This window comes from Rasamsonia emersonii (assembly GCF_000968595.1).
Source record: "Rasamsonia emersonii CBS 393.64 chromosome Unknown ctg1118621762428, whole genome shotgun sequence".
NCBI classification, from domain to species: Eukaryota; Fungi; Ascomycota; class Eurotiomycetes; order Eurotiales; family Trichocomaceae; genus Rasamsonia; species Rasamsonia emersonii.
Genome location: NW_013562547.1, coordinates 1 through 25,400, shown reverse-complemented (window position 1 = coordinate 25,400; position 25,400 = coordinate 1). Strand labels below are relative to the sequence as shown.

The 25,400-nt window shown below is 51.3% G+C and overlaps 7 protein-coding genes across 7 annotated transcripts; 1 reads left to right on the top strand and 6 right to left on the bottom strand.

The window, feature by feature from the left end:
• Window positions 1–2,427: 2,427 nt before the first annotated feature.
• T310_10201 (uncharacterized protein) lies at window positions 2,428–2,929 on the bottom strand (the record flags this gene model as incomplete). The annotated part of the gene is made up of 3 exons (XM_013467373.1): window positions 2,428–2,497; window positions 2,531–2,608; window positions 2,691–2,929. The coding sequence occupies 3 exons, from the start codon at window positions 2,927–2,929 to the stop codon at window positions 2,428–2,430; spliced, it is 387 nt and encodes a 128-aa protein (XP_013322827.1).
• An 834-nt stretch (window positions 2,930–3,763) lies between these two features.
• Window positions 3,764–5,571, bottom strand: T310_10200 (uncharacterized protein; the record flags this gene model as incomplete). The annotated part of the gene is made up of 6 exons (XM_013467372.1): window positions 3,764–4,031; window positions 4,093–4,470; window positions 4,529–4,822; window positions 4,873–5,155; window positions 5,211–5,303; window positions 5,364–5,571. 6 exons carry the CDS (start codon window positions 5,569–5,571, stop codon window positions 3,764–3,766), a joined length of 1,524 nt encoding a protein of 507 aa, XP_013322826.1.
• Window positions 5,572–6,786: 1,215 nt separating this feature from the next.
• On the top strand, window positions 6,787–11,159 carry T310_10199 (5-oxoprolinase (ATP-hydrolyzing); the record flags this gene model as incomplete). The annotated part of the gene is made up of 9 exons (XM_013467371.1): window positions 6,787–6,867; window positions 6,959–7,079; window positions 7,129–7,584; window positions 7,647–7,990; window positions 8,045–8,215; window positions 8,280–8,575; window positions 8,647–9,262; window positions 9,310–11,017; window positions 11,074–11,159. The coding sequence occupies 9 exons, from the start codon at window positions 6,787–6,789 to the stop codon at window positions 11,157–11,159; spliced, it is 3,879 nt and encodes a 1,292-aa protein (XP_013322825.1).
• A 408-nt stretch (window positions 11,160–11,567) lies between these two features.
• On the bottom strand, window positions 11,568–14,284 carry T310_10198 (Asparagine synthase (glutamine-hydrolyzing); the record flags this gene model as incomplete). The annotated part of the gene is made up of 8 exons (XM_013467370.1): window positions 11,568–12,676; window positions 12,726–12,990; window positions 13,039–13,122; window positions 13,181–13,638; window positions 13,691–13,884; window positions 13,949–13,974; window positions 14,155–14,210; window positions 14,278–14,284. The coding sequence occupies 8 exons, from the start codon at window positions 14,282–14,284 to the stop codon at window positions 11,568–11,570; spliced, it is 2,199 nt and encodes a 732-aa protein (XP_013322824.1).
• A 613-nt stretch (window positions 14,285–14,897) lies between these two features.
• Window positions 14,898–15,809, bottom strand: T310_10197 (uncharacterized protein; the record flags this gene model as incomplete). Its single annotated transcript, XM_013467369.1, has 1 exon — window positions 14,898–15,809. The coding sequence occupies one exon, from the start codon at window positions 15,807–15,809 to the stop codon at window positions 14,898–14,900; it is 912 nt and encodes a 303-aa protein (XP_013322823.1).
• Window positions 15,810–19,619: 3,810 nt separating this feature from the next.
• On the bottom strand, window positions 19,620–21,174 carry T310_10196 (Argininosuccinate synthase; the record flags this gene model as incomplete). The annotated part of the gene is made up of 6 exons (XM_013467368.1): window positions 19,620–20,288; window positions 20,343–20,400; window positions 20,458–20,576; window positions 20,638–20,940; window positions 21,012–21,088; window positions 21,150–21,174. 6 exons carry the CDS (start codon window positions 21,172–21,174, stop codon window positions 19,620–19,622), a joined length of 1,251 nt encoding a protein of 416 aa, XP_013322822.1.
• An 895-nt stretch (window positions 21,175–22,069) lies between these two features.
• On the bottom strand, window positions 22,070–25,400 carry T310_10195 (60S ribosomal protein L3; the record flags this gene model as incomplete). Its single annotated transcript, XM_013467367.1, has 9 exons — window positions 22,070–22,374; window positions 22,452–23,039; window positions 23,395–23,615; window positions 23,668–24,341; window positions 24,401–24,557; window positions 24,626–24,683; window positions 24,873–24,975; window positions 25,155–25,230; window positions 25,318–25,400. Coding segments are annotated over 9 exons (2,265 nt in total), but the record flags the coding sequence as incomplete, so codon positions are not given.

Sequence of the window (25,400 nt, the reverse complement as noted above, 5' to 3'; positions counted from 1 at the left end):
GTTCTGCCAGTAGCCAGCAATATCGAGAGGATCGAATGTCTGCGCGGCAAAACCCAAGCTCTGCATTTCAGCCCAGTTGGGACTGGCGTCCTCGATACTGGGCCAGACGGATGCCATCAGTTCGGCTCCAGTCAGACTACAACACCTTGGTAGAAATGACTCTTCTCACCCTCTGCGGCCATCTTCGCCGGATCTGGCCACGCCGATGCGTTCAGAGCCCAGTCACCCTCGTGAGACCAGCTGAGATAGTTGATGATGAACATCGAAACAGGTATTTTTCGCTGCAAACAAGTCAGCAGAAACAGTCTTATCATTTCCAAAGGGTCTGACCTCTGCAAATCCCATAGTCACATTGAGGAGCTCCTCCTGAGTCGCATAACGGAGCTTGCACTGCCAGTATCCGGTGCCAAAATCAGGAATCATGGGCGATCTCCCAGTGACACTGGTGTACCGCTGCAGCAGGCCGTCATAGTCGGCTTCGGGGCGAATGGCAATGTAATAGTCCACCACTGAAGTGTGATCGCTCAGGAAACTGGTTCTAATATTGACATTAGAAATGATCCTGTTCCTCAAATTTTGCTGATGCATACCTCGTTGGAGACAACTCCATCTGCCCAAGCGAAGGCACGTTCCAGAAAAACAGATACCCTCGATCGGACACGATTGTCGGAATCGGATTCAGCGTGTTGAACTTGACCAAGTCGATGGTCTGATTCTTCTTGATGAGAGAGCCCGTCAGATCCTGGCCCGTCCCAAACAGCCGCTCCGTGGGACTGTCGGGCGCGACGAAGCTGAACTGCGCTCGAAAGCCCCGTCTTGCATCTCTCTTTTGATACCATCGCGCTGGGAATCCCGGTGTCTGTAGCCACAGCTCCTGCAAGACGAGTGTTTTACTGTTGTTGCCATTTACGCGATAGAAACTCAGCTGGCCCTTGTCGACGACCACCGAGGCATGGCCGTTGGTCACGGTGGCGGTTTGTGTCGCATTGATGGTGCTGTAGCTGGTGCCGATGGGGAGGTCTGCGGGCCGTCCAGAGGGGGATCTATGATGACGCTGTACGCTTCATCTACAGAGTGTCAATCAGCAGGTAAGAAATTAGTCAGATGAACAAGATGCGTTTTCCGTGGCTACGCACTGTCAGGAAATCTGTTCAGAGTGGCCCGGACACGGAACCCATCTGCTCCCCAAGGCTGAATCAGAACGTGTTCATGGCCGTTGATCAGACGAATCCCTGGTGTATTTGCTGTGCTGTTCTCTGTTTTGGACGCGCTTTGTGGTGAGGACAGCGTTGGTGAAGAGAAAAGAAAAGCGGAAAGCATTGAGAGCAATAATGGCTTCATTCTGGGGGGAGATCATGTGATAATCCTCAACCACTGCATAGTTAAGATAGAAATAACAGAAAAATACTTTTTCTACATTGCATTCTTATAAAAGAAACATATCCTTTTAAATAGAAAATTAGATGATCCCAAGAAAAAAAAGGCCTTGAAGATCACCGATCTAATCATCTAATCAATGCGGGGTAAAAAACTGGGGAACACGATAGTCAGTCAGGTTTCCGGATAAATCGAAGTACCTAGTAAACTAACTTAAACTATTAACGGCCAGATGCATGTACTGTACGATGAAGTCTCAAAACTGGGACAAGAGAAGACAGTTTTATACTATGTGGAGTAAATGATCTGCGACGTCGGATGCTCTCCTCTCCGCTTTGATCGGGTAGCATTATCCGGAGTCTTCGCTGCTCTCACACATCTCTATCTTCTCTTTTGCAAGATTTTTGGTTTTCAATTGATGTAAAGAGATTCAACGACGAAGGACAATAGATTGACGAAATCTGGTATAGAAAGGGTTGACCAAGGGGAACACCTGCCCTAGCCCTGGGCCCTAAACCCTAGGCAGGAATAGCGGTGCTCTTGTTAATTTGGGACCAGCCTTTTAACCCTAAATTCTCTAGCATATGATTTTGCGGGAAAATCGCTGGAAATATTATTACTCAATATAGTCTTGAGGATGAATTTATAGCTGACCCTGTCGCCAGTTCCGATCCGTATTCCATCCGTCTTGACAAAACCAAAATGCCAACCCAACGCCCAAACTCCGTGTTACATGGGTTTTCTTATGGTATTGAAAATGACCTCCACGTTTCGCCACTTCCTCCGACCACCCACTCATTGCTCACCCGCGTGAGCCGTGCCCTACGCCATGTGTGTTACGGGTGTTTTAAGTGTCTCCAGTCACCAGATGAAAGTACGGAAGGAGTGAAAGCCCTGATTCCCAGGCTCGACTTCATCCTCGGGCAAATCACAGAACCCATGTTGACATGTCTTCTCGGTTGCCATTTCGAACCCTGCCTAGGTTCCATGATATATACTCTCGATCTCTCCAAACCTGTTTAGCAGTGGCTTTCCCCCATGACTCCCAGTCTACGATATAACTGCATGGACCAAAAATTCTCCGTCAGCAAGCCAGGTGACGCAGAAAGCCATGCAACACCTATAGGAATCTCGTAGGTTGGGATATATTTACCATTTCCGCTTTTCACGATCCCAGACAAGATTCTGGACACCGCAGTCTTGGTGGTCCATCCCACAGGCAATACATTCTCTGCCAAGGTAAACATTATGAGTCAGAGCTTTTCATTTCTACCCTTCCCGCTGAGGAATGGATAGTGTGCAGAACAACTTACAACCATGCCTCTTTGAACGCTGCTCGAAGCTGATCACGCTCTTGCCGATCCATTGTGGCAAAAATATAGCGTGGGCGGATCCCTGGGGCTTTCTCCATCAAGATGTAGTCAATATAACCCCCTGGGACCCAACCGTTGTTATCTTGGGTCTCGTGTTTCCAGGCAAACAGTGCTGGCGTCGACAAACAGCCTGCCTTGGTCGAATGGTCGAGCGCGCTGATCTCGCTTTCCGAAAACATGTCTATATCTGGCTTTGCCCTTTTTGCCCACTCCTCCCGAGACTTGCGGACTGTGTCCAGATACGGTATCCTAAAGAAGACACGGTTTAGATCTCGAAGGCCCCCGAGCAGGGAACGGGGCCGCGCACTGCATCCTAATCTTGATCACAGCTTCTGGGCCGAGTCCCCAACCCTTGAGCACGCAAAAACGCCTCGTGCTTGGGAGGGATCATGGTACTCCCTGCCTTCATATTCAGTCGCGCAGCTTTCAGTCTCGGAGACTTTCCGGTCCAGCCTCCATCTCGATGGACTGGGTCGATCAAAAACGACTTCAGATCCGATCCATTTGTCTTCTTCAAACCAAGTTATTTCCGAACAAACGCGGCCCATCACTGCAACAAGCTCACTTCAAGCTTGTGAGAGTTAACAGAATCACCGATCCATACTTAATGTTGTTTATTTTGGCTGCGCACGGGCCACACGATAAGCAGTCCGGGACTAGCGCCGATCTTGATAATCGCCCGCAGTATTAACCCTAGCCCTAACTAATAGTTAGAATACAGATTGTTTGTAGTCTTAACTTTTCCATGTTGTCCGACAGGGAAAGAAAGGATCTAGTCCTTTTGCAAAAATAAGAAGAAGGAGAGGAAGGAGAAGGAGAAATGGTGAGATCATTTTCTGTTTTGGATATTACTTACATTGGGGTAGTAGGGCTCATTGTTATAAAATTTTAAAAAAAAATGAAGAAAGAAAAGGAAAGGAAAAGAAAGGAAAGGAAAGGAAAGGCAAAATGTCTGATTTATTATTATTACTATATGTATGTTGGTATGTCTTGCCTTAACTCTGCCTGTCTATCTATAGTTTCACCTCCGTAGTGGTCTCCGCAGTTGCATTATTGGTTCTGGTCTCCTTCTCTTTCTCGTCGGTGATATACACCACCTCTGCCTCCGCGTCCGGTTGCTTGGACCTGCTCGGAGGGAACCGCTTCGAGAACCACAAGATAACAGGGATTCCCACCAGATAGATCCCCCACAATGCCGCGTTGACTTTGTAGCCGGATTTATATCTTGGAGCTTCGCTGGCAGGATAAGCATAAAGCGGCACCCAGGCGTTGAAGACGTAGCTGTTCATTCCCGGTTAGTGTCGAAAAACAGGCTATGTCACCTTGGATATATCACACTCACCCCATCGTGTTGAGCCACCCCAACAAGATAGCCCGCTCTTCCGCGCTGTGTCCGCAGAGTTCGTTCCCCCACGCGAAAAGCAGCGCGCCCGTGCCCACCGGGGCAAAGGTCAGGAACCACGCAAAGTACTTCAGCCCAAACGGGATCTCCCACACTGCAAGCAGAATCCCGCCCAGCAAACCCAAGGCAGCTCCGATCATGATAATGGGCCATCGTATGCCCAGGGCGTCAGAGGCAATCGCATAGACCAAGGCCATCACAATCTCGATCGCATAGCCTCCTGATGGGATGACGTTGACTTGGGCCACGGAGTAGATATTCAATGCCTTGAGCCAGAGATTCATGTACGAGGCAATGTGCAGCGCTAACACGTACGAACTGTCGCCAGAACGTCAACAGACAGGTTGATAACAAACCACATCTGGGAGAGTCTTACACATATGGTACGACAAACACCCACATCGGCCAGTGGAGGAGGACATCACGGAGCTTTCGCCAGGTGATGCCACTGGCTTTAGCACGGCCGTACCTGTCCATCCGCGCCTGGGCAACTTTTCGATCTACTTCCTTGAGATAGAGGGCACGCGTGTTGGCTGGCGCATCTGGAATCAGCCAGAAACCCAGAACGGCAATGGGCAGCGAGATGATGCCATCGAAGATAAATAACCACCGCCACCCCTTGAGGCCAGCCGCGCCGTTCATTCCGTTGTAGATTCCTGCTTGGAGGAACCTGCGTCTTGTTTAGCGCGAAGAAAGTGGGAAAGTGGAGAGTGAACACACCCGCTAAACATTTGCGCGGCAGCGCTGCTCTGTTGAAAGATAACGGATCGCTTCCCCAGTTCTTGCGGCGTATACCAGTTGCCTAGGAGAGTCATCATGCCAGGGTAGGCGGACGCCTCACAGATGCCGACTAGGAATCGAATAGCGTAGATGGTTTTGGCATTGGGGGCGGCGGCCATGCACATCACCAACCCGCCCCAAATGACCTCGAGGAGAGGAAGCCAGCGCGAGGGTCGAACCCGCATCTGGACAAACTGCGACGGCAGCGTTCCAAGGATATAACCTATATAGCATACATTAGCACCACATTGAAGCAGGCGCGGAAACAACAAGCTCACCAATTGTCCAATACGTGGTCATCCAGTTCAATTCGTTACCGTACAGACGGAGATCCTCTTTCATGCCACTCACATAGGCATTGCTAATGTTGGCTAAAAAAAGGTCAGCAGTGCTCAAAAAAAAAAGATGCAGGTGATAAATGGACCACTTACTCGAATCGAGATACATGACAAAGTAGTAGAAACAGGCCCAGATCAAGTAGCAGGAATCCAGCCTTCTAACCAGGCGATGCTCTTCGGGGCTCTTGTCGTCGAGAGAATCCCACAGCAGACCCAGAATGCGCTTTCCCAACGACGGATTCTTGCGTGAGGCATCTTGCCGGATGACAGAGGCATCCGACTGTGCAGTATCGATCGCCATCGTCACCTACTCCGTATATTCTCAGCTGATCGACCAGTGGTTGAACCGCCCGTGGCCCTCCAGAGGGGCTTGGATATATATAGGGCGAGCTGTGACGCGCGTCAGCTGCATTTTGATGTTTGAATTGTGCATTATTATTTAATTAGTGATAGACAAGCTCCCAGGCTGTTCTAGCGTCGGCACTGTTGCCATCAACCGTGACTCCGGAGTGTTGCTGGATAGATGGCGTGTGTCGGGCCCGCAAGCACGTTATCGGCGGGGTGGAACTGCACCGCGGGCTCCTTCCCGATTCAATGGTTAGTGGCTTGCCTAGCAACTGCCTGCCTAGGCAGGAGCTATCCTCCCGGCATTGTGGTTTGAGTTCTTGCAGGGCTGACAGTGAATTTTATAGAAAAGGAATTCCTGGATAAATTCTTATTTCACAGCTGCAAAATAGACCCTTTTTGTTCTGGCGATCATTACCGCCATTCGTCATCTGTCAGATTCTTAGTCTCGCCCCCTGGACATAACCCCGCATATATACAGATCAGCTGTTCTTATGCTGGATGTGTGTGATGATCAGACTAAGGAGACCGTTCATCCAAATCCGCTCGAACTTTCTACTGACTGATCCATTGCTTCTTGCCAAGGTCTTTGCATGGAATCTACCTACCTAATCGTGCCTAGTATAGCCCGGACGGAGTACTCCGTATCTGATGCTTGATAACGGAAAACTTCCGACGTCAACGTGCAAACCCCGCGACTGGATTCCCCACCTTTGACTATCGGCTTCTTGCCCGTCTATCGCAACGAGACCTCTCGATACTCGGTACTAATGGCATTTCGCCATTTAATCCGTCAATGAGCACACGAACTAGACCGTGCAGGCTCACCGTGCCTGTCTCGCCCGGATAAGTATTATGCTCCATAGACCTGTCAGGAACTTGAACTCGTCTCGCTTGAAATATCCTTCCATTGGCCGGACGATATTCTGCAAGAACAAGCTTTCCCAATGCTTCGGTTCCGTTCGATAGAGTTGCCTTTCTACGGGACAGGTTACTGAATTGGTAGCTCCACGTGCAGTTGGCGAGCAGCATCATACTTTGACCCCTGTCGTGGCTTGCAGTGCTTCCGGACATAATCTTTATTTATTTTCTATAGAACTTTCTTTCTATTCTAGATTAGAATACCTGCCGACCTTTCAACCTCGCTCGTTTCGCATCACCATCTCGAAAAATGGCCAATCATAATGGCCGTCGTGGCATCCGAATCGCAATAGGCAAGCAAACCATGAACATATGCCTGTCTGTAGGCAGTGTAGGTGTTGTTCTAACGGTCCTCAGATCGAGGTGGCACCTTTTGCGACGTCATCGCCCAAATCCCAGGGCGAGAGGACCTCGTCTTCAAGCTCCTCTCCGTCGATCCGCAGAACTACCGCGATGCGCCCACTGAGGCCATTCGACGAGTATTGCAGATAGTCGAAGGGCGAGAGATTCCAGTAGGAGAGAAGCTGGATGCTTCTGCCATTGGTAAGACGCCTCTGGTTCATATCTGAAGATCAATGCTAAACAAAAACAGAGTCGTGTCGGATTGGCACGACGGTGGCCACGAATGCGCTGCTCGAGCACAAGGGCAAGCCGTTTGCGCTGCTGACTACCAAGGGTATGGATGCACTGTCTTCTGTCTGTGTAGATGGGTGTGCTCATCATGTGACAGGCCTCCAAGACCTGTGCGAGATCGGCGACCAGTCCCGCCCTCACCTCTTCGACCTCAACATCCGCAAGCCCAAGGTGCTCTTCGACAGCGTCGTCGAGGTCGAAGAGCGCGTGACCATCGAGAACTACGAGCTGGATCCTTATCCGCCTGCTGAGTTTGATGCAAATGACCCCGCCCTCGTCAAGACGGACAGCGGAGAGGTCGTCCGCATCCTCCAGCCGCTGGATGTCGAATCCACTCGGGCGTCTCTCCAACGGCTGCGCCAGGAGGGATTTACCTCCGTCGCCATTTGCTTTATGCACTCGCATATTTTCCCGGGTATGTGGTCATCAAGTGAGTCTTCAAGTTGATATTCATACTAAATCTAATTTCGGATTCAGACCACGAGCGACTAGCTGGACAGCTCGCGAAAGAGGAAGGCTTCGAGACCATCTCCCTCTCGTCAGAGATTAGTCCTCGCATCAAAATCCTCCACAGAGCGACCGCCGTCTGCACGGACGCGTATCTCTCGCCCATCGTCCGCGATTATGTGGACAACTTCCTCGACGGCTTTGCCGTGCCTCCGCAGCGAGTCGACTTCATCTCCTCCGACGGCGGGCTGAGAAAGGCGCAGAAGTACAGCGGAAACGCTGCACTGCTGAGCGGACCCGCTGGCGGTGTAGTTGGCGTCGCCCGTTCGTGTTATGATCCTAAGGACCCGAAGGCTCTGATCGGCTTCGACATGGTATGATAAGCGACTCCCTTGCTCATCTGTGGTTAAAGCTCACTTTGTGGTTAGGGCGGGACGAGCACCGATGTCTCCCGGTACGACGGCAAGTTCGATCATATCATCGAATCGACCATTGCTGGTCGCAAGATCTCTACGCCCATGCTGAACGTCAACACGGTTGCAGCGGGTGGCGGTTCCATGTTGTTTGTGCGGAATGGACTGCTAGTAGTTGGTCCGGAGGTGAGTGATGTTCTAAAGATGAAGTGATAATTTTCTACTTCTTTTTTTTTTCTGACTCCAACAGAGTGCGGGTGCACACCCTGGTCCAGCATGCTACAGAAAAGGCGGCCCTCTGACCATCACCGATGCCAACCTCTTCCTCGGCCGGCTGGTGGTGTCGTCGTTCCCATCGATCTTCGGAGAAAAGGCCAACGAGCCGCTAGACACAGAAATCGTCGCGAAGAAATTTGCAGAGTTCACTGCTCAGATCAACGCGGAGTCAGAGGTCCAATTCACTCCGGAGCAGGTCGCACACGGGTTTATCAAAGTCGCCAACGAGAGCATGTGCCGGCCCATCCGGAATGCAACAGAGGCGCGCGGGTTTGCAACATATGACCACAATCTGGTCAGTTTCGGCGGAGCGGGAGGACGTATGCAGGCCCTAACCCTAGTCGTGAAGCCATGGTTGCTGACAGAATGACTGCAGAACACGCATGCGCCATTGCGTCCAATCTCGGCATCCGCAGGATCCTGATTCACAGATACTCATCTCTCCTATCCGCGTACGGAATCAGTCTGGCAGAAATCACCTCCGAAGTCACCGAACCCTCGTCTCTGACACTGTCTCCTGACGCAATGCTGCAAATCCGCGAACGGGAGAAATACCTCAAGTCGAAGCTGGAGAACGACCTGCGCAGCCAGGACGTCGTCCAAGACGAGATCGAGTTCCAGACCTTCCTGAACCTGCAGTACAAAGGCATGGACACGAGTCTCAGCGTGGAGGAGCCAGCGGACGGAGACTACAGCGCCGCGTTCACAGAGCAGCATCTGCGAGAGTTTGCGTTCAAGACGAACAGAGACATCGTTGTGGACAGCATCCGGGTTCGTGGTACCGCGAAGAGGAAGGTCGACGAGGAAGGTCTGTCGATAACAGAAGAGCTCGACAGGGCGAGACAACAGAAGATAATCCCCGAACCCAAATCATCGCAGAAGGTGTTCTTGGATGATGCGTGGGAGACAGTGCCAATTTACGGCCTCGAGTCGATGAAGACGGGGTCTTATATAAAGGTAAGTATGAAAAACTCCTGTTATTCTTTTTATTGCTAACTGTGTAGGGTCCTGCCATCATCACGGATGAAACGCAGACGATCCTTGTCGAAAAAGGCTACGAATGCTTCCTGACGTCTCGCCACATCGTTATCGATCGATACGCCACCGAGGATCGACAGCCCGAGATCAGCGCCGAGAAGGTGAACCCCGTCCAGCTATCCTGCTTCGCCAACCGCTTCATGTCCATTGCTGAGCAGATGGGCAACACGCTCCAGCGCACCTCCATCAGCACCAGCATCAAGGAGCGGCTGGACTTTTCCTGCGCCATCTTCTCGCCGGACGGCGGCCTTGTCGCCAACGCGCCGCATATCCCCATCCATCTTGGCAGCATGCAGTATGCCATCCAGTATCAGCACCGTCTGTGGGGCGATAAGCTCAAGCCCGGCGACGTGCTCCTCACGAACCACCCCGAAGCGGGCGGGACCCATCTGCCAGATCTGACAGTCGTCACCCCGGCCTTCTACGGCGACGAACTGATCTTCTACGTGGCCTCCCGGGGCCACCACACAGACATCGGCGGGATCGGAATCACCAGCATGGTGCCGGACTCTAAGGAACTGTGGCAAGAGGGGATGGCGGTCAAGTCGATGAAAATCGTCAGCGGCGGGGTGTTCCTGGAAGACGAGGTCCGGGACCTCTTCAACCGTGTGGCTGAATACCCCGGGTGCAGCGCGACGCGGCGTCTCAACGACAACATCTCCGATATAAAGGCCAAGATCTCCGCCAACCAGCGCGGCATCACGCTGATCAACCAGCTCTGCAAGGAGTTCACCCTGCCGGTAGTCCACCTGTACATGCGCGGGATCCAGGACAACGCGGAGCTGGCGATCCGAGACCTCTTCCGGAAAATGTACAAGAAGACCGGGGGCAAGCCGCTGCGGGCAGTGGACTGGTTCGACGACGGCACGCCGGTGCAGGTGGAGATCACGATCGACGGGGAAGCGGGCACGGCGGTGTTCGACTTTGCGGGCACGGGCGCGCAGACGTACGGCAACATGAACATGCCGGTATCGATCACGCACTCGGCGATCATCTACGTGCTGCGGTGTCTGGTCGACATGGACATCCCGCTCAACCAGGGGTGTCTGAACCCGTGCACGATCCGGATCCCAGAGGGGTCGATCCTTAACCCGTCGCCGACGGTGGCCATCTGCGGATCAACGATCTCGAGCCAGCGGGTGACAGACGTGATCCTGAAGGCGTTTGGGGCGGCAGCGGCGAGCCAGGGCTGCGCCAACAGTCTGGGCTGGGGCATGGGCGGAAAGGACCCGCGGACAGGCGAGGTGAAGCCGGGGTGGAACTACGGCGAGACGGTGGGCGGCGGCAGCGGAGCGGGGCCGACCTGGCATGGAGCGCACGGGGTCAACGTGCACTCGACCAACACGCGGGCGACGGACCCGGAGGTGATCGAGAAGCGGACGCCGGTGATCGTACGCTGCGACAGGATCAACCGGGGGACCGGTGGACGGGGGCTGTACAACGGAGGCGACGGGGTGACGCGGGAGATCGAGGCGCGGATCCCGCTGAAGTTCAGCGTGTTGTCAGAGCGACGGGTCTACAGTCCGTACGGGCTGGAGGGGGGTGAGCCGGGGAGCGTGGGGCGCAATTTTGTGTTCAAGAAGAATGCGGAGGGAGTGCTGGAGAAGATCAACATCGGCGCCAAGGCAGTGATTGAGCTGAATGCGGGAGATTATATCCAAGTCAATTCGCCGGGTAAGCTTCCTCCTTTTATTTATTCTTATTTCAGCATGCTAAATTGTTAAATTCAGGCGGCGGAGGATGGGGCAAGCCTCCAGAAGCGGAGTCCAACGGCCATGTGAACGATACCCGACCGACCCCATGGGTCAAGGCTTGAGTACGATAGAGGTTAGAAGATATATAAAGCTTCATATAAAAGACAATGAAGAAATGCAACATTACAATCTGGACGACATGTTGCAGAGTTTTGCTAGGAAGCGAATGTCATGGCATGGCTTCTGGCCGCATTTGCAACGTATAGAGTTAGCAGTCTAACAACTGTCTAAGAAACAAGAATAGATAGTAAGCCTTTGTTTTGTTTCTCGCCAATAATTCTATATCTTTGTCTTGTTTAGGGTTCTCTGTCTCATTCTTACCGCATTAGGCAAGAGATCCCCTTTATCAAAAAACTCTCATAGAAGATTGTCATATTGCATGGTAAAGTACACTACACACACTGATAACACCTATCAATTTAGCTCCGGTTGCAATACTCAGATAGGTTGCTGTACATGGCCTTTATTACCTACTCTGCTTCTGGAGCAGCAGTCTTCACACCAAACCTTTGCCCCAGAACAACAAACTGCGCCACGGCCATGGCCCTCCGAAAAGCAAACGCATCCTTGTCGACAAACGCCCTCTCGACCAACCCCTCGGTCTTGCTCCAGTCGACAAACCCCAGCTTGGCGACGTTCTCGCGCGTCACCAGCCTCCGGACCACGGCGTGCAGGGGCCCGTTCTCCGCGAACCGGGCGGGCCCCATGTACGGGTGTTTGGCGCGCTCGTAGATCTCCGCCGTGACGAAGGGCTTCATCGCTTCGCGGAGGAGGTACTTGTCGCGGAAGGACTGGGTGGCCGGGTCGTACTTCATCTTCAGACTCGGCGGCAGCCCGTTGGCGTATTCCGTGACGTGGTGGTCCAGGAAGGGCGTGCGGCTCTCGACGTGATGCACCATGTCGATGTTGTCGCCCACGTACCGCAGCAGCACGTTTGGGAAGGTCGTTCTCGTCCAGATGTACTCGGCCGTGTGCAGCGGATGCCATCTGTTGGCCATGGCCTCGTGCACGCGCCCGTCGAAGCTCTCCGCGAGGGCGGTTTCCGGGTTGCTGTCCGGGTAACAGGCCGCTGTCCAGGGGGCGAAGGGGAGCGGCGTATGCGTGGACAGAGCCGTGGCGATGCTGGTGTCGTTGAGCATGCGTGCTGTCGACGCTGGGACGGTGGACGCGCCTGGGTCGAAATTCATTATGTCCACCTTTGCGCGTGCCGCTCTCCAGGCCTCTCCGCGAGCGAACTCGGAGAGGATGGAGGCAGGCCACGAGTAATCCGGCTCGGCGAGGGCATCGGCGCAGAGAAGGGAGTATCCCCCGAAATGCTCGTCTGATCCTTCTCCTGAAAACAAAAACACAGTCAGCAAAAGCCAGGCTTTGGGGTTATATGACAAACCCGTAATGACCACTTTGAACCCCTTAGAATGAACCACTTCAGACAGGGCCAGCTTGCCCATTGCGTTGACATCAGCAGTCGGCGTCTCACTGTACCAAACGACGTCCTCGAATCTGGCCGCCATGGCCGCCTCGTCCAGATGCACTGGGTGAAAATCCACGCCCAGCCATTCTGCCGTGCGCTGTGCGATGTCTTTGCCGTCAGCAGGGATCAGCAGCAGCAGAGATAGCTAACTCCTTACCAGATTCGTCGGCTCCGCTGTCCTTGTCAAACTGCACGGTGAAGCACTGCATCCGCGATAGGTCCCGACTGTCGTCGTTGCCCAGCTGCGCGCCGCTCTCCCTGAGCAGATGCGCAACCATGCCCGCGATCGCCGACGAGTCGAGTCCGCCGCTGAGGTAGACGCCTACGGGCACGTCGGCGCGCAGGCGCAGCCGCACGGCCTGGAGGAGGCGTTTGCGGACTCCGGCGATCATCTCTGCCTCGGACCGCGTCTCCAGAACTCGCTACAGATGGTCAGCGATGATGCTAAGTGGCTTCTGACGGGTCCCTACCTTGTCAGGGTACTCCAGATCCCAGTACAGTCTCTGCTCGACATCGCCAAAATGCTTGCTGAGCAGATAGTGGCCCGGGAGGACCTACCGCAGTCAGTCAGCATCAACAACAGCCTCACACATTTCAGCCGTCAGCACATACCTTACGAACGCCCTTGAACAGAGTCCGCTTATCGAACCGCCATCCACCATCCATAAGCGACTGGACACACCACTCTGGTTGCCACCCCAGCGCCAAAAACGACTTCATCTCCGTCGCAACCAGCAGCCTGCCATCCACGAACGTATAGTAGAGCGACTTGATGCCATACCGGTCGCGAGCAGCGAGGAAGACCTGGCGTTTGGCGTCCCACAGCACGAGGGCGAATTCCCCGCGGAGGTGAGACACGAACGACAAGCCGTAGTGGCGGTACAGCGCGAGGACGATCTCGCAGTCGCTGCGGCCCTGGAAGTCGTATTCCGAGTACAGGTCGGCGCGGTAGCGCTCGTGGTCGTACAGCTCGCCGTTGACGATGGCGTGGACGTCGTTCTGCCGGTCGTGGAAGGGCTGGTTGCCGTCCGGGCTGAGGTCGATGATCGAGAGGCGGACGTGGCCGAGTCCTGGACGAACAGTCAGCTTGCCCAGAGATGATTAACACAACGACTGACTTACCAACGCGGCCGTCAGGACTGATCCACTGCCCGCGCGCATCCGGACCGCGATGCTTGACGATTTCCAGACTGTCATCGATTTCTTTTTCGGTAACAGCAGGCGAATCGGGCCGGTTCCTGAACGACAGAATGGCAGTGAGGCCGCACATGGCGAGAAGAAGAATAATAAGAAGAATTACAGACAATAGAAGAAATCTGGGTACGTGTCAGAGTTGCAGCCAGCATAAGGAGGAGTTGAGAATGATGGGGTAGTACATACATATTACATTCGAGTGCTAGCTGTATCTATTATATATGCACATCGTTCTGTGTCACATAGCTAGTATAAAATGAGTAACGCCCCCAGAAACAGTATCCCGTGCCTTAACCGAGGGCGTACATATACTCAGTGAATGTACAGTACATCCTAATGCATAGCCTTGCAAGGATAGATGTGGATGATTCAAAGTCTCTCTCACTGCTTACAGGGCACGCAGCATGCGTACCCCTGCTAGCGATGACGAATAGATAAAATGCCTCGTCTGCGCATCATCTATCGGATGTCTTCTATACTGTGGGGAATTACGTAAAATAAGAATAGACCCTTACCCCGCATTTTTATTCAAATAGAATTGTCAAATGTTATTTCAGCCGCTGTCGGCGCTGTGCGGCTGTCAGTTTACGTATGACATACTCTAGCCCTGGAGGTGTGTACGGTACATAAGCTCCATGAAGCCTAGACCTAGACCCCAAGCATATATATATATGATAGCCGGTCGATCAGCTTCCTTTCTCCGTCCTTTTTTCCTTCCTGACACGGGTACTTGCTTGGTTTCACGGATAAGATCATTTACTCCTAGGTGCTGAGAGACCTCGTTGTAATTTGTACTACCACAGTATACGACATCATATTCCGTCGTTACTATTTATTACTATAATTATAATCTTTGTGTTGTAAACTCGTGTAAAAAAAAAAAAGAATGCAATAGCATTCGCTTTTTGACGAAGTCTGCAGTGAATAATATTTTTCTTGAAATAAACTGTTGAGAAAAAAATAAACAGGAATTGCATTGCATCGCTCTGGCGTTTTTGCTACCTGCTGGCAGATATAATACACTCGTATCACCGATTCATCCATTAAACCAATAAATGCAGGAACACGGGATCATAACAACCGTCGTAGGAAGAGAACAGTAAGAAACGACACAACAGCAACAACCGCTGATCTGCTACCCCCGCACAGCAACCAGAAACAGGCGCGGATACTTCAGCAGCACCGTCCCGTCCGAATTCTTCGGATACGCCTCCTTCAGCCGCTCCAGATACCTCCGCAGGAACGCCTCCCTCTCGTCCGGCGCCAGCGGGTCGATAAACGGCCGCAACCCCGTCCCCTTGACCCACTCGACAATCGCCTCATGGCCCTCCAGCGCATGGTAGTAGGATGTGTGCCAGACATTGACGCTGGCGCAGAACGGCTTGATCGCGTCGTACAGCTCCCGCGGCGACTCGAACGGCGGGAGGCCGGGCTGCAGCCGCCTGAGCGTCGCTGTCCACGGCTGTCCTTCCTCCGCGGCTGTCGCACGCATGGCCGCATGCGACGGCTCTGTGAAGTTGTCCGGCACCTGGAAGGCGAACACGCCGCCGGGACGCTGCGTCTGGATCAGGTCGGTGATGATGCGGATGCGGTGTGCAGGAGCCAGCCATTGGAAGACAGCGTTGGAGAAGAAGAGGTCGACTGGCCCGTGTTCCTCGGGGTCAGGACGGTACGAGTTCAGGTCCGCCAGCGTGAACTCAATGTCCGGCAGGGCGGCGCGCGCCTTGGCCAGCATGTCGGGCGACGAGTCCATGCCCGTGACGCGGGCATCCGGATACTGTGCCACCAGCACGGCGGTCGAGTTGCCCGGTCCGCAGCCCAGGTCGACCACGCGCTTGGGCGACTGCAGAGGGACCTGGGCGAGCAGGTCGCGCGCCGGGCGTGTGCGCTCGGCAGCGAATTTCAGATACTGGTCGGCGCTCCAGTCTTTGGCTGCGCGATAACTCGATTGCGACAGCATCCTCGCTTGCAGTGGTCCGGTGAGACGTGGGAAGCAGGTTGGCAGGTGGCGGGAGAATAATAATGACGAAGCAGAGAAGACGCTCATGGCGAAGGCAGGATTGACAAGCCAGCAGACTCTTAAACCCTCGTCATGAAGATATATATGTCGAAGATATATAGATGACAGTACAGATGTTATTTACGAATGGCACGTGCGTAGTCAAATGGGGAAAGTGCCGATATCGGACTGTACGCCGACTTTACTCAAACTGACTGCTCCAAAATCGAAATTGCAATAGGACTCCTTCCGATAGAAGCAAGCGATTAAATAGAGAAATTGTTGTCATTATACACTAATTCGGATGCCAATTATCAATAGCTGTATTATGATTGTGATTCTGATGGTGATTATGATTATTCCTGCCACTATTGGTTTCCGTCACCCCGCGGGGCCCCGCCCATGCCGCCATCGCAGAAATGTCCGATTGGGACTAGGGTCCGCCAGCCAAGCAATGGCAGGCAGGCACAGCGCGATGAAATACGGCGGAAACCGGAGATGTCAACCTGATAGGTATATCTGTATTTTTACCAAATGAGGAAATTGATCACGAACGGCCTGCATTATTGGAAGATATGAGAGCTACATGCCTTTGCAGCAGCCGTGACTGTAGACACCATCTGAGATATGGCCTAACTCGAACTTCGTACTAAACATATCTCTCGATGTCATTATGATGTTCGTAACTGTCAGATAAAAAAATATTTGCAGCTGAAAATAGCATTTTGAAAAGTATCAGTCCTCTGCCTGATAAATAGAAAGTTGATCTGACCGGTTCCAAGTTGAGTGACTTTCTGGCGTGAAAAGAATCAAGAGCCTTCTCTGCTTCCCTTGCATTGCACTTGTCCAGAGTGTCAAGAATAACATGTACAACACGTTGACTTGGCTGTTGAAGGCAAACTCTGCAATTTCTTGGACACCGCAGATAACCAACCGCGATCAAGCATGATGCTCACTGAACCAGACCACCAACACTTCATCTGTGAGAAGAACACTGCCATAAAGCCGCGAAGAATATCAGAAAATGTAAGTAGTCTTTCCTTGCTGTCGATGCTTGCAGTAGAAGAGAGAACTAAGTTCTGCTCTTGCTTTAGGAAACTATCTAGGAGACTCTCAAAATATACCATGAATATAGAGGATCAAATTAGGTGAATACATGCTGGTGTCACGCCATGCTTGGAATTGATGATTCTGTGGTATCCAGTGTCCAGAATTGGTTCTTCCTCTCTGGTCTGACGCCGCATTCTGGTCTGCATGATAGCTTGGAAAATTGATCTTGATTTTCCATCTTCTGAAACTGACTTTCTACAGATTCACACAAGATTTATACCACCAGCAGTCACTGTACATGTACTCTTCTCACTTTCTTACTTAGTAAGCTTTTATACCACGCTAAGCTGCTAAGTATAATTTGTATTTGCTATTGAATATCCTCCACAAGGAATGGAAGAGCCTCTTCCACACCTTTTTTTTTCTTTTTTTTTGTAATTGTGAGCATCCAGTTTGCAATTGAGGACAGTAAAACACTCCCTTGGCGGAGTCAAAAAAAAATCGAATCGCATTGTGATGAAATTCCCATTCCGGAATATCGCAATAAATATAGTTCTAATTAATGTATCTCTCCTCTCATTTCCACATTTCTGTCAAAGAGAGAGTTCTCTATTACAAAAGACCGACGGGATTCATTCGCTGGCTAATTTCCTCGTATGTACTCTTCAAGGAGAATGTTGAGCGATCATTCGATGAACGTACAGTAAATACAAGCAGTGCGATGAAAACACAATTTGATATGAGACACTGAACTGAACAGTCAGAATTAGAAACTTGACTGCCTTCAAAGCGTGTCCGGAGACGCATACCCTTGTGTTTGCCCAAAAACTTCCATCCACATCCTTTTCATATTATTTCATTGCCTATAGAAAAAAAAAGACTTTTAGATATGAGGCATATTCCCATTTTTCCGCAGTCTTTTCCGTGCGATCGCCATGTTCTTTCTCTTTAGATCAGACATCTTCCAGCTTGAAAAAAAAACTAGCAGACTTCTGTTGTTGTTCACCCGACAGCTTCAGCTCTTCTCGTTGAAAAAACAAAAACTGATATTACCATGTGTATGCGTTCCTCGCTACTTCTTCCACCACCACCAGCAGCAGTCGCTAACCCTATCTACGCACGAAGCACATATTTCATTCCCCAGCAAGCTGCTAAAAACGGTAGAAAACTTACTACTACTTACTATTGCAGAATACTCTCTCTCTCTGGCTTTGAATAGCTTTGAAGTAGTGTGGTAGACAAAAATCCAATTACATACATACGTACTGTACTGTACATATGTATCTACTGCACTAACCCTAACTAAGTAAGAACGATCGCAGCATCTTTTCCTTTTTTTTTTCCAGAACAGCCGCTAAACGATCATCAAAACTCCAGTTCATCCGCGACAATGTCTCAAGAAGTCAAGTCAAGTCAAGGCGCGTAGGCACGCAGAGAGATCAAAGCTATTATTAATAGTAAATCACCATTCTGCTCATGACATATAGAACAGGCACTGTGGGTATATACATATTCCCCCCCCCCCCCCAAAAAAAAACGAAAAACCGGTCTACCAGCAAATTTCTAGTCTTTGCAGACAATTCTTGTTAGACTAAACTTGAACGTGACTGCTGCAAACAAACTGCATCCATATCGTCGGGCAGCTGATATGGAAAATGTGTTCAGAAAGCAAGAGCAACAGCAAGAACAAGAGCAAGCTTAGACATGTATCTAGGGATTACATTTATATTCCCAGGTAATTACTGAGCTGAGTTGGATAAAATAAAATGCCCTCGCTCCCTCCCTCGTATCGATAGAAAAAAACGAGAGAGAGAAAGAGAGAGAAATCTGTATCCTATTATACCCTGTTTATTTAAATTAATCCATCTATCTATCTACCAGAAACCAAAGTCAAAGTCGAAGTCAAACAAACCAGACCCAGACCCAGGATACAGTCATTCATAATTTTTCTTAAAAAAATTTTCTCGTTTCCAGTAGCTATATTTTCCTTTTCTTTTTCTTAGCCGTTTTCTCCTCCAAGCAATTCTCTTCCACATATGTTATTGTACTGTACTCTCAGATGATTTTATTTTTTTTCTTTGATTTGATTTCAGCTACACAAATGAATTAAATTAGTCTGACTCTCGCTGAAATTATTTCTCTATCTCCCTCTGTTGTTACTGTATGTATGTACATACTTGTACTGCCCATTTGAGCAGTTCTACTCTCTTCTGCCGAAAAAAAAAAGGGGAGGGGAATGAATAAGTAAATGAGTGAATCCTCCAACTTGTTTCAGCTCTGGACAATAGAACTGGATTAAGCTGTATGTATGTACTGTACATTGTACATGTACCTAGGTCCTGTCAGTCTTCAATTGTCAATCGTCAATCATAGCCCAAGCCCTAAGCCCTCAGTCCTCAGCCTGAAACATACCTAGACAGGCAGGCAGCTGACAATCAACCAACCAACCACGGTCAAAGAAATCAAGATTAGCTATCGAATTATCTAATACCTTGTCATTAACTATTGGTGAATGGTGATTATGTTTGAACACGGAAATACTGGTACAGCCAGCCTATGCATATACATATGCACTCTGTACCACAGCAATATAGATAAATCAGTAATTGTTTTTATTTAAGATCTCCATTTCAAAGCAATCGCTACATTGTTCTTTCTTTTTTTTTTCTCTCAGACACATCATAACGAGACGAGACCCCTCTCTCCTCCATTCTTTCATTTCCTTCCTAGGTTTAAAAACGCCTTGCTTGTAAAAACAAATAATACGAGAAATATGAAACAAAAAAAGGTCGCCATGTACATGTCAGCTTACGCCCTGCTCAGGCTCTCACCCATCTCGGCCTTCCTCTGGCCGTACTTTGCGAGACGGATCTTGGAGATGCCAATGAAACCGGTCGTGTCAACAGGACTAAAGTCCACCAGGCTGTCCATGCTGCTCTCCTCGGCGCTGTACAGCTTCTCCGTCTCGCTGAAGCGGCCCAGGATGCTGACAGAGCCCTTGTAGGCGCGCAGCCGGACCGTGCCGTTCACCGTCTCCTGGCTGGCGATCACGCTCTTCTCGATGAACTCCCGCTCCGGGGAGAAGTACAGCCCGTTGTAAACCAGCTTGGACCAGTTGAACGTGACGAACTGGTCGCGCAGCGCGCGCACCTCACGGTCCAGCACCAGACCCTCCAGGTCGATGTGGGCGGCCCGCAGGATGGTCATGGCGGGAGAGTCGTAGCATCCTCGGCTCTTGATGCCGATGTAACGGTTCTCGACAATGTCGATACGGCCAATGCCGTGCTTTCGGCCAATGGCGTTCAAAGTCGTGAAAATATCAAGCGAGTCAGTCAGCGTCTCGCCAGAGGCAAGCGTCAGCTTGACAGGCAAGCCCTTCTCGAAAGAGATAGCAAAGTCCTCGGGGGTGTTGGGTGCGTTAAGGGGAGAGTCGGTCATCCTCCACATGTCATCCGGAGGAGTCTGATTGGGGTCCTCCTGTAAAATTTGTGAGCGACGAATTCCAAATCATATTCGCATAGTTCAGCCTACCAGAATTCCTGCCTCATAGCTGGTATGAGCCAAGTTGGCATCAATACTCCAAGGCTTGCTACACAATTGTCAGCTCCACCTGATCGGCAACACAAGGTGGCTTGGTGTAACTCACGCCTTGGTAGAGGTAACGGGGATGCCGACCTTGGCAGCATAGTCCAACAGATCGTTCCGACCAGCGAAACGGTTGAAGAATTCGGGCATGCGCCAAGGAGCAATCACCTTGATCGAAGGCTACAGCGCATGAACATGAGCGACAGATTCTCCCGATAAACTTACAGCTGCGGCAGCATACCTGAATGGCATAGAAAGCCAACTCGAAACGGACTTGGTCGTTACCCTTACCCGTGCAACCATGGCTGACCGCAACACAACCCTCACGCTGAGCAACGCGCATCTGGGCGCGGGCAATAACCGGCCGAGCGAGCGACGTGCCGAGCAGGTAGCGGTCTTCCAGGATGGCGTTGCACTGGACAGCGCGCCAGCAGAGCTCCTCGACAAATTCGCGCTTCAGGTCCTCGACGACGAATTTGGTCGCACCGATCTTGAGGGCTTTCTCCTCGGCGGCTTTCCAGTCCTCGTTCTGGCCGACATCGGCCTGGAAGAGAGGAAGAAAGAGAATGTTAGAACCAGGTCAATTGACGGATACGATACGCGATTGAGTCATACCAAGAAGCAGACGACGTCGTAGCCCTGCTCAATGAGCCATGCGAGAATGACAGAGGTGTCCAAACCTCCAGAGTACGCTGCAGAGTGGTTCGGTCAGCACGAGAGCATTGCCGTACGAATTGCGGGGAGAGCGCTTACCCAGACAGACCTTATCCTTGGCCATGGTGGACGTGTGAAGGGAACTCAAAAATGGGAGGTGAGAAAAGGTCTAGATGAGGTCAATTGAGAGAATCAGGAAGAGAGAAAGGGTGCAGGAAAGATCGAATCTAGCGGTGGACTCGGTCTTGTTGGGGAGGCGTTTAAAAAAATCTCTCCCAAAAGCTCGAATCGCGGTGCAGCTCACATGACTCATCGCTCCGATCGGAGGAGGATCGTCGGGGTTCAAGCCGCCCCGCTTATCAGCGGTTATCAAATGCCTCAACAATCAGTGCGTGCAGAGTGCAGAGAAATTGCTCACTCTTTTTAATGCAGCTCATCTGGTGTTCTGTGTCTGAAAAAATATTAATAACAGTGTTATCAGAGAGATGCTGAGATTTCCTGTGGTTAGCCTTATGACCCCATGGGGACGGAACCTTGAATCGAGCAATGAAGAAGCTTAGAACGGTGCAATCCGACACAGGGATTGAGTTGATTGACAGATATTGAAGATGACACTGCAGATGGGACACTTCTTATAGTATGTTGTCACAGATATATTTTGTTGGGTACATTGGAGGTAGATTTGTTTAATTACCTCTTACACTGGTGATTTGATGAAAATATGTAAAATTGAAGCCAGAATGCACTCGTCCTGTTCACGAAGCCTGCACCGCACGTATAGGTTGGATTTAAATGGCACTTAGAATAAGAGAAATGCAATTACACATCTAGGTAGAGGACAGTGACAGTATACCAGTATCTATATCCGAAGAATTACACTCTTCAACACCCTCCAACCCTTTCGTCGCATGTTTTATTTTTTGTACAGTAGTACAGTCATCCATCCCAATGAAACAGTACAGAACAGAACAGAACAAATAAAAAATGGCATCAGCAAACACAGATTTTTTTTTTCAAGATCAAGTCTCAACAGCCTTCGCCCTCAACCCAACAATCCTCCCCTCCACAACGTCCAGCGCCAGAACCCAGTATTCCACCCGACTTCTGCCCACCTCCACCCGGTAGACCTTGACGTCGACACCGGCCTGGTCGACATTGCTCGTCGACGCATCCGAGGCCACGGCAGCGGTGCGGACGGCACGGAGCACAGCGGTGTACTGGCCTTTGGGATCCCAGGCATCGGGCGAAAGCGTCGAGATGGACCCGGAGTCGAAGAGATCTGATGTGGCGGAGGGAGAGCCGGTGATGAGGGATGCGAATTGCTCTTTTTTTTTTCGTTTCAGTCAGGCGTAATTCATTGAAGAGTCTATTAGCAGTGATTATGGTTAGATGTCAACTTACCAGCCCCCGGCCATACCCCTCTCACAGCACCCTCCCACCTCAACGAGACCGGCTCAAACGGCTCGTCTGTCTCCGAGACGTAATACGTGTCCACCAGCTTCAGCACATCGGGGACCCTCACCCCGGTCTCGACGGTCTCGGTCCTGATACTCGTTGACGGCTGCGTCTGGGACCGATTGCGCAGGCCCGCCTCGCGCTGGGCGTTGGCCTTGTCCAGGAAGGCCATGTAGTCCGCATCGGAAGCCATGTTTCTTCTCGTCGCGGCGGAAAAGGGCCGTGTCTGCGCGATTGGTGCAGTCGCGGGGAGATTGTCAGTTCTTTGAGATGTCCTGCTAGGGTGCAAAGAGCGGGAATGATGCAAGGGACTGCCTCGGAGGTGCGGTGATGCCGGCAGCGATGTTATCCGCGCATGCACGTACTTTGTGTGCCTGATCGCGGGGGTGAGAAGCCGGAAATCGTGCATGACGCAATGGGTCAGCAGCACTCTGGCCCGCAACGATCCCTCGGCCTGCGAAAAACGAGGATTGCGGTCCAAGTCGATTGCTAGTGATGAGAAGGGGCAGAAGAATTGGTGGAGAATTGGAAGTTCTAATTTTTTTTTTACCTAGTTACAGATTTAAAATCCTGGACTGCGACGGATCCAGATAAGACCAACTACAACACTAACAGTACGACTACTACTACAGAGCAAGCGGATACTATCAGATCTTTTCTTTTGTCCGTCATGAAATCGCTTTACCAGCTACATAATCTAATAAACTCAGAACTGGTACGCCATTTGCTTTTCAATTCATTTTTTACGCCAGGCGACAGGCTTGCAAGAACAAGGTATTTTGATTCGTTTTAATCAAGGAAAATCATGCATCGCACTACACCGACCCAATATCTCCACCAGAAGAAGGAACAAATTAAACAGTGGTAACGAGATCCTTCTTGAGCGTACCCATGAAGGCACGCTTCTCGGCCGGCGTCTGGAAGGCACCGTGACCGAACTTGGAGGAGGTGTCGATCCATTTGAGCTCGACCTTCTCGGTGGCTTTCCGGCTGGTCTGCGGGCAGAGAGACTTGCGCAGAGTCATGACCCGCTTCTTCACACCAGGAACGGAACCCTTAAGGAGGATGAAGTCATTCTTGACCTCACCATAGCGGACAAAACCACCCATACTGGATATTGGTTAGTACCCATAAGCGATAAATGGACAGAAATAGCACGTACGGAGTGATCTGCTTCTTGGAGATATCGTAGTCGGTCGAAGCGTTGCCCTCGTCCGAACCCTTGCCGATACGGTAGATCTTGTGGTTGATCGAGGTGCGGTGGTGGTAACCCAACTGACCAGCACGGGCAACAGTCCACTGGACGTGGTTCGGGTGCCAGGCACCGATACAAGCAACCTTGCGGAGACCCTTGTGAGTCTTGCGAGGCAGCTTCTTGGTGCCCCAACGGGCAGTAACACCGTTGAAACCGTGACCCTTGGTAACGGCGATGACATCGATCATCTCGTCCTGCTCGAAGATGGTGTCGATGGGGATTTCCTTCTCGAAGAGGTTGTGGGCGAAGTCGACCTTCTCGGCGACAGTGCCACCGTTGATCTGGATCTCCATCAAGTGGGCCTTCTTCTGCTTGAGCGGGGTCTTGCGGATCTGGGTGTGAGCAAGCAGACGGACGACAGTGCAGTACTTCTTGATGCGCTCCAGCTCGCGGGTGATGGGAGCACCGCCCTGCTCAGCGTGCTTCTTGGCGTACTTGGTGAAGGCCTTCTTCTTGCTCTTGTACCAGTTCTTGTAGAAGCGCCTCTTGACCTCGTCGCTCAGGTGCTCAGCCCAGACAGTGGTGAGCGAGCGGAGACCACGAGGGGTCTCAATGTAGCCGACGACACCAACCGCGATCATCTAAAAGGATGTCAGCGATCCGAGCCACAAATACACGAGAGAAGCTTGCTTTCGCATACCGGAGGAGTCTCAATGACGGTGACGGCCTCGACGATCTCCTTCTTGTGCATCTTGGCACCGGGACGGTCAAGGTCACGGACGATGGTGGTCATACCGGCCTTGTAGCCCATGGCGGCCGTCAGGTGGACGGGCTTCTTGGGGTCATCCTTGGGGAAGCTGTTGCGAAGAGATTCTCAGTATAACGCGACCTTCAACATCGATGGCAGGAAAGTCGATTGACTAACCTCTTGACCTTTCCACGGTGTCTCGAGGCCCGCTTGCGCGGCAGGAAGGCAAGAGAGCCTGTAGAGATGGCAATCAGTCAACCGCACACAAAAAACGACCGAATTTCAAGCAAGTTTCAGGAGTATCGCTGAGGATGACGAACCGTGCCGAGGCGCTTCGTACTTCCGGTGACTCCTGCATGGAAGAACAAAGTCAGATATCACATCCGCGATGGAAAAGACATGCCATTGAGGCTGGTTCACTTACATCTTGACCCTGTTGTCGTTAGTAGTCGTCGAGGTGGTGAGAGTGTCGGATCTCCAAAATTGTCGGAAGTGTATTTTGCACGCTTAACGAGTTGTGGGCTGACCTAAGCGAAGTCTTGGCGCCGTCCGTCCATTTTGGGCAACGAGGGCCACGCTTCGGTTCCGAGCAAAAACTCAACAACATACTAACAGCTACTCCACCCGGCCAGCCATTTTTAGACTGCCTTTTTTGGCCTTGGTCAGCGAGGAAGACTAACGTAATCCACCACCGAGCTGGTCACACCACCGAGCTGGTCAGTCCTTGGCCAAGAGTTGCAGCCCAACGTGACCGAAAATCTTGAAGATTATTGCAACAAAATCTATTATATTTTCCTATATAAAACAAAAGGCACTATTTATTAGGACATTTAAGCCGATTATGGCCTTCTTGATTGCAATTACTGCACCTTGGTGGTCTCCGTGGTCGTCGAGATGATTCCTGCAGTTGCTCATGCTCTTGAGCTTTTTGCTGCCCTTCAGCACCTTCAAG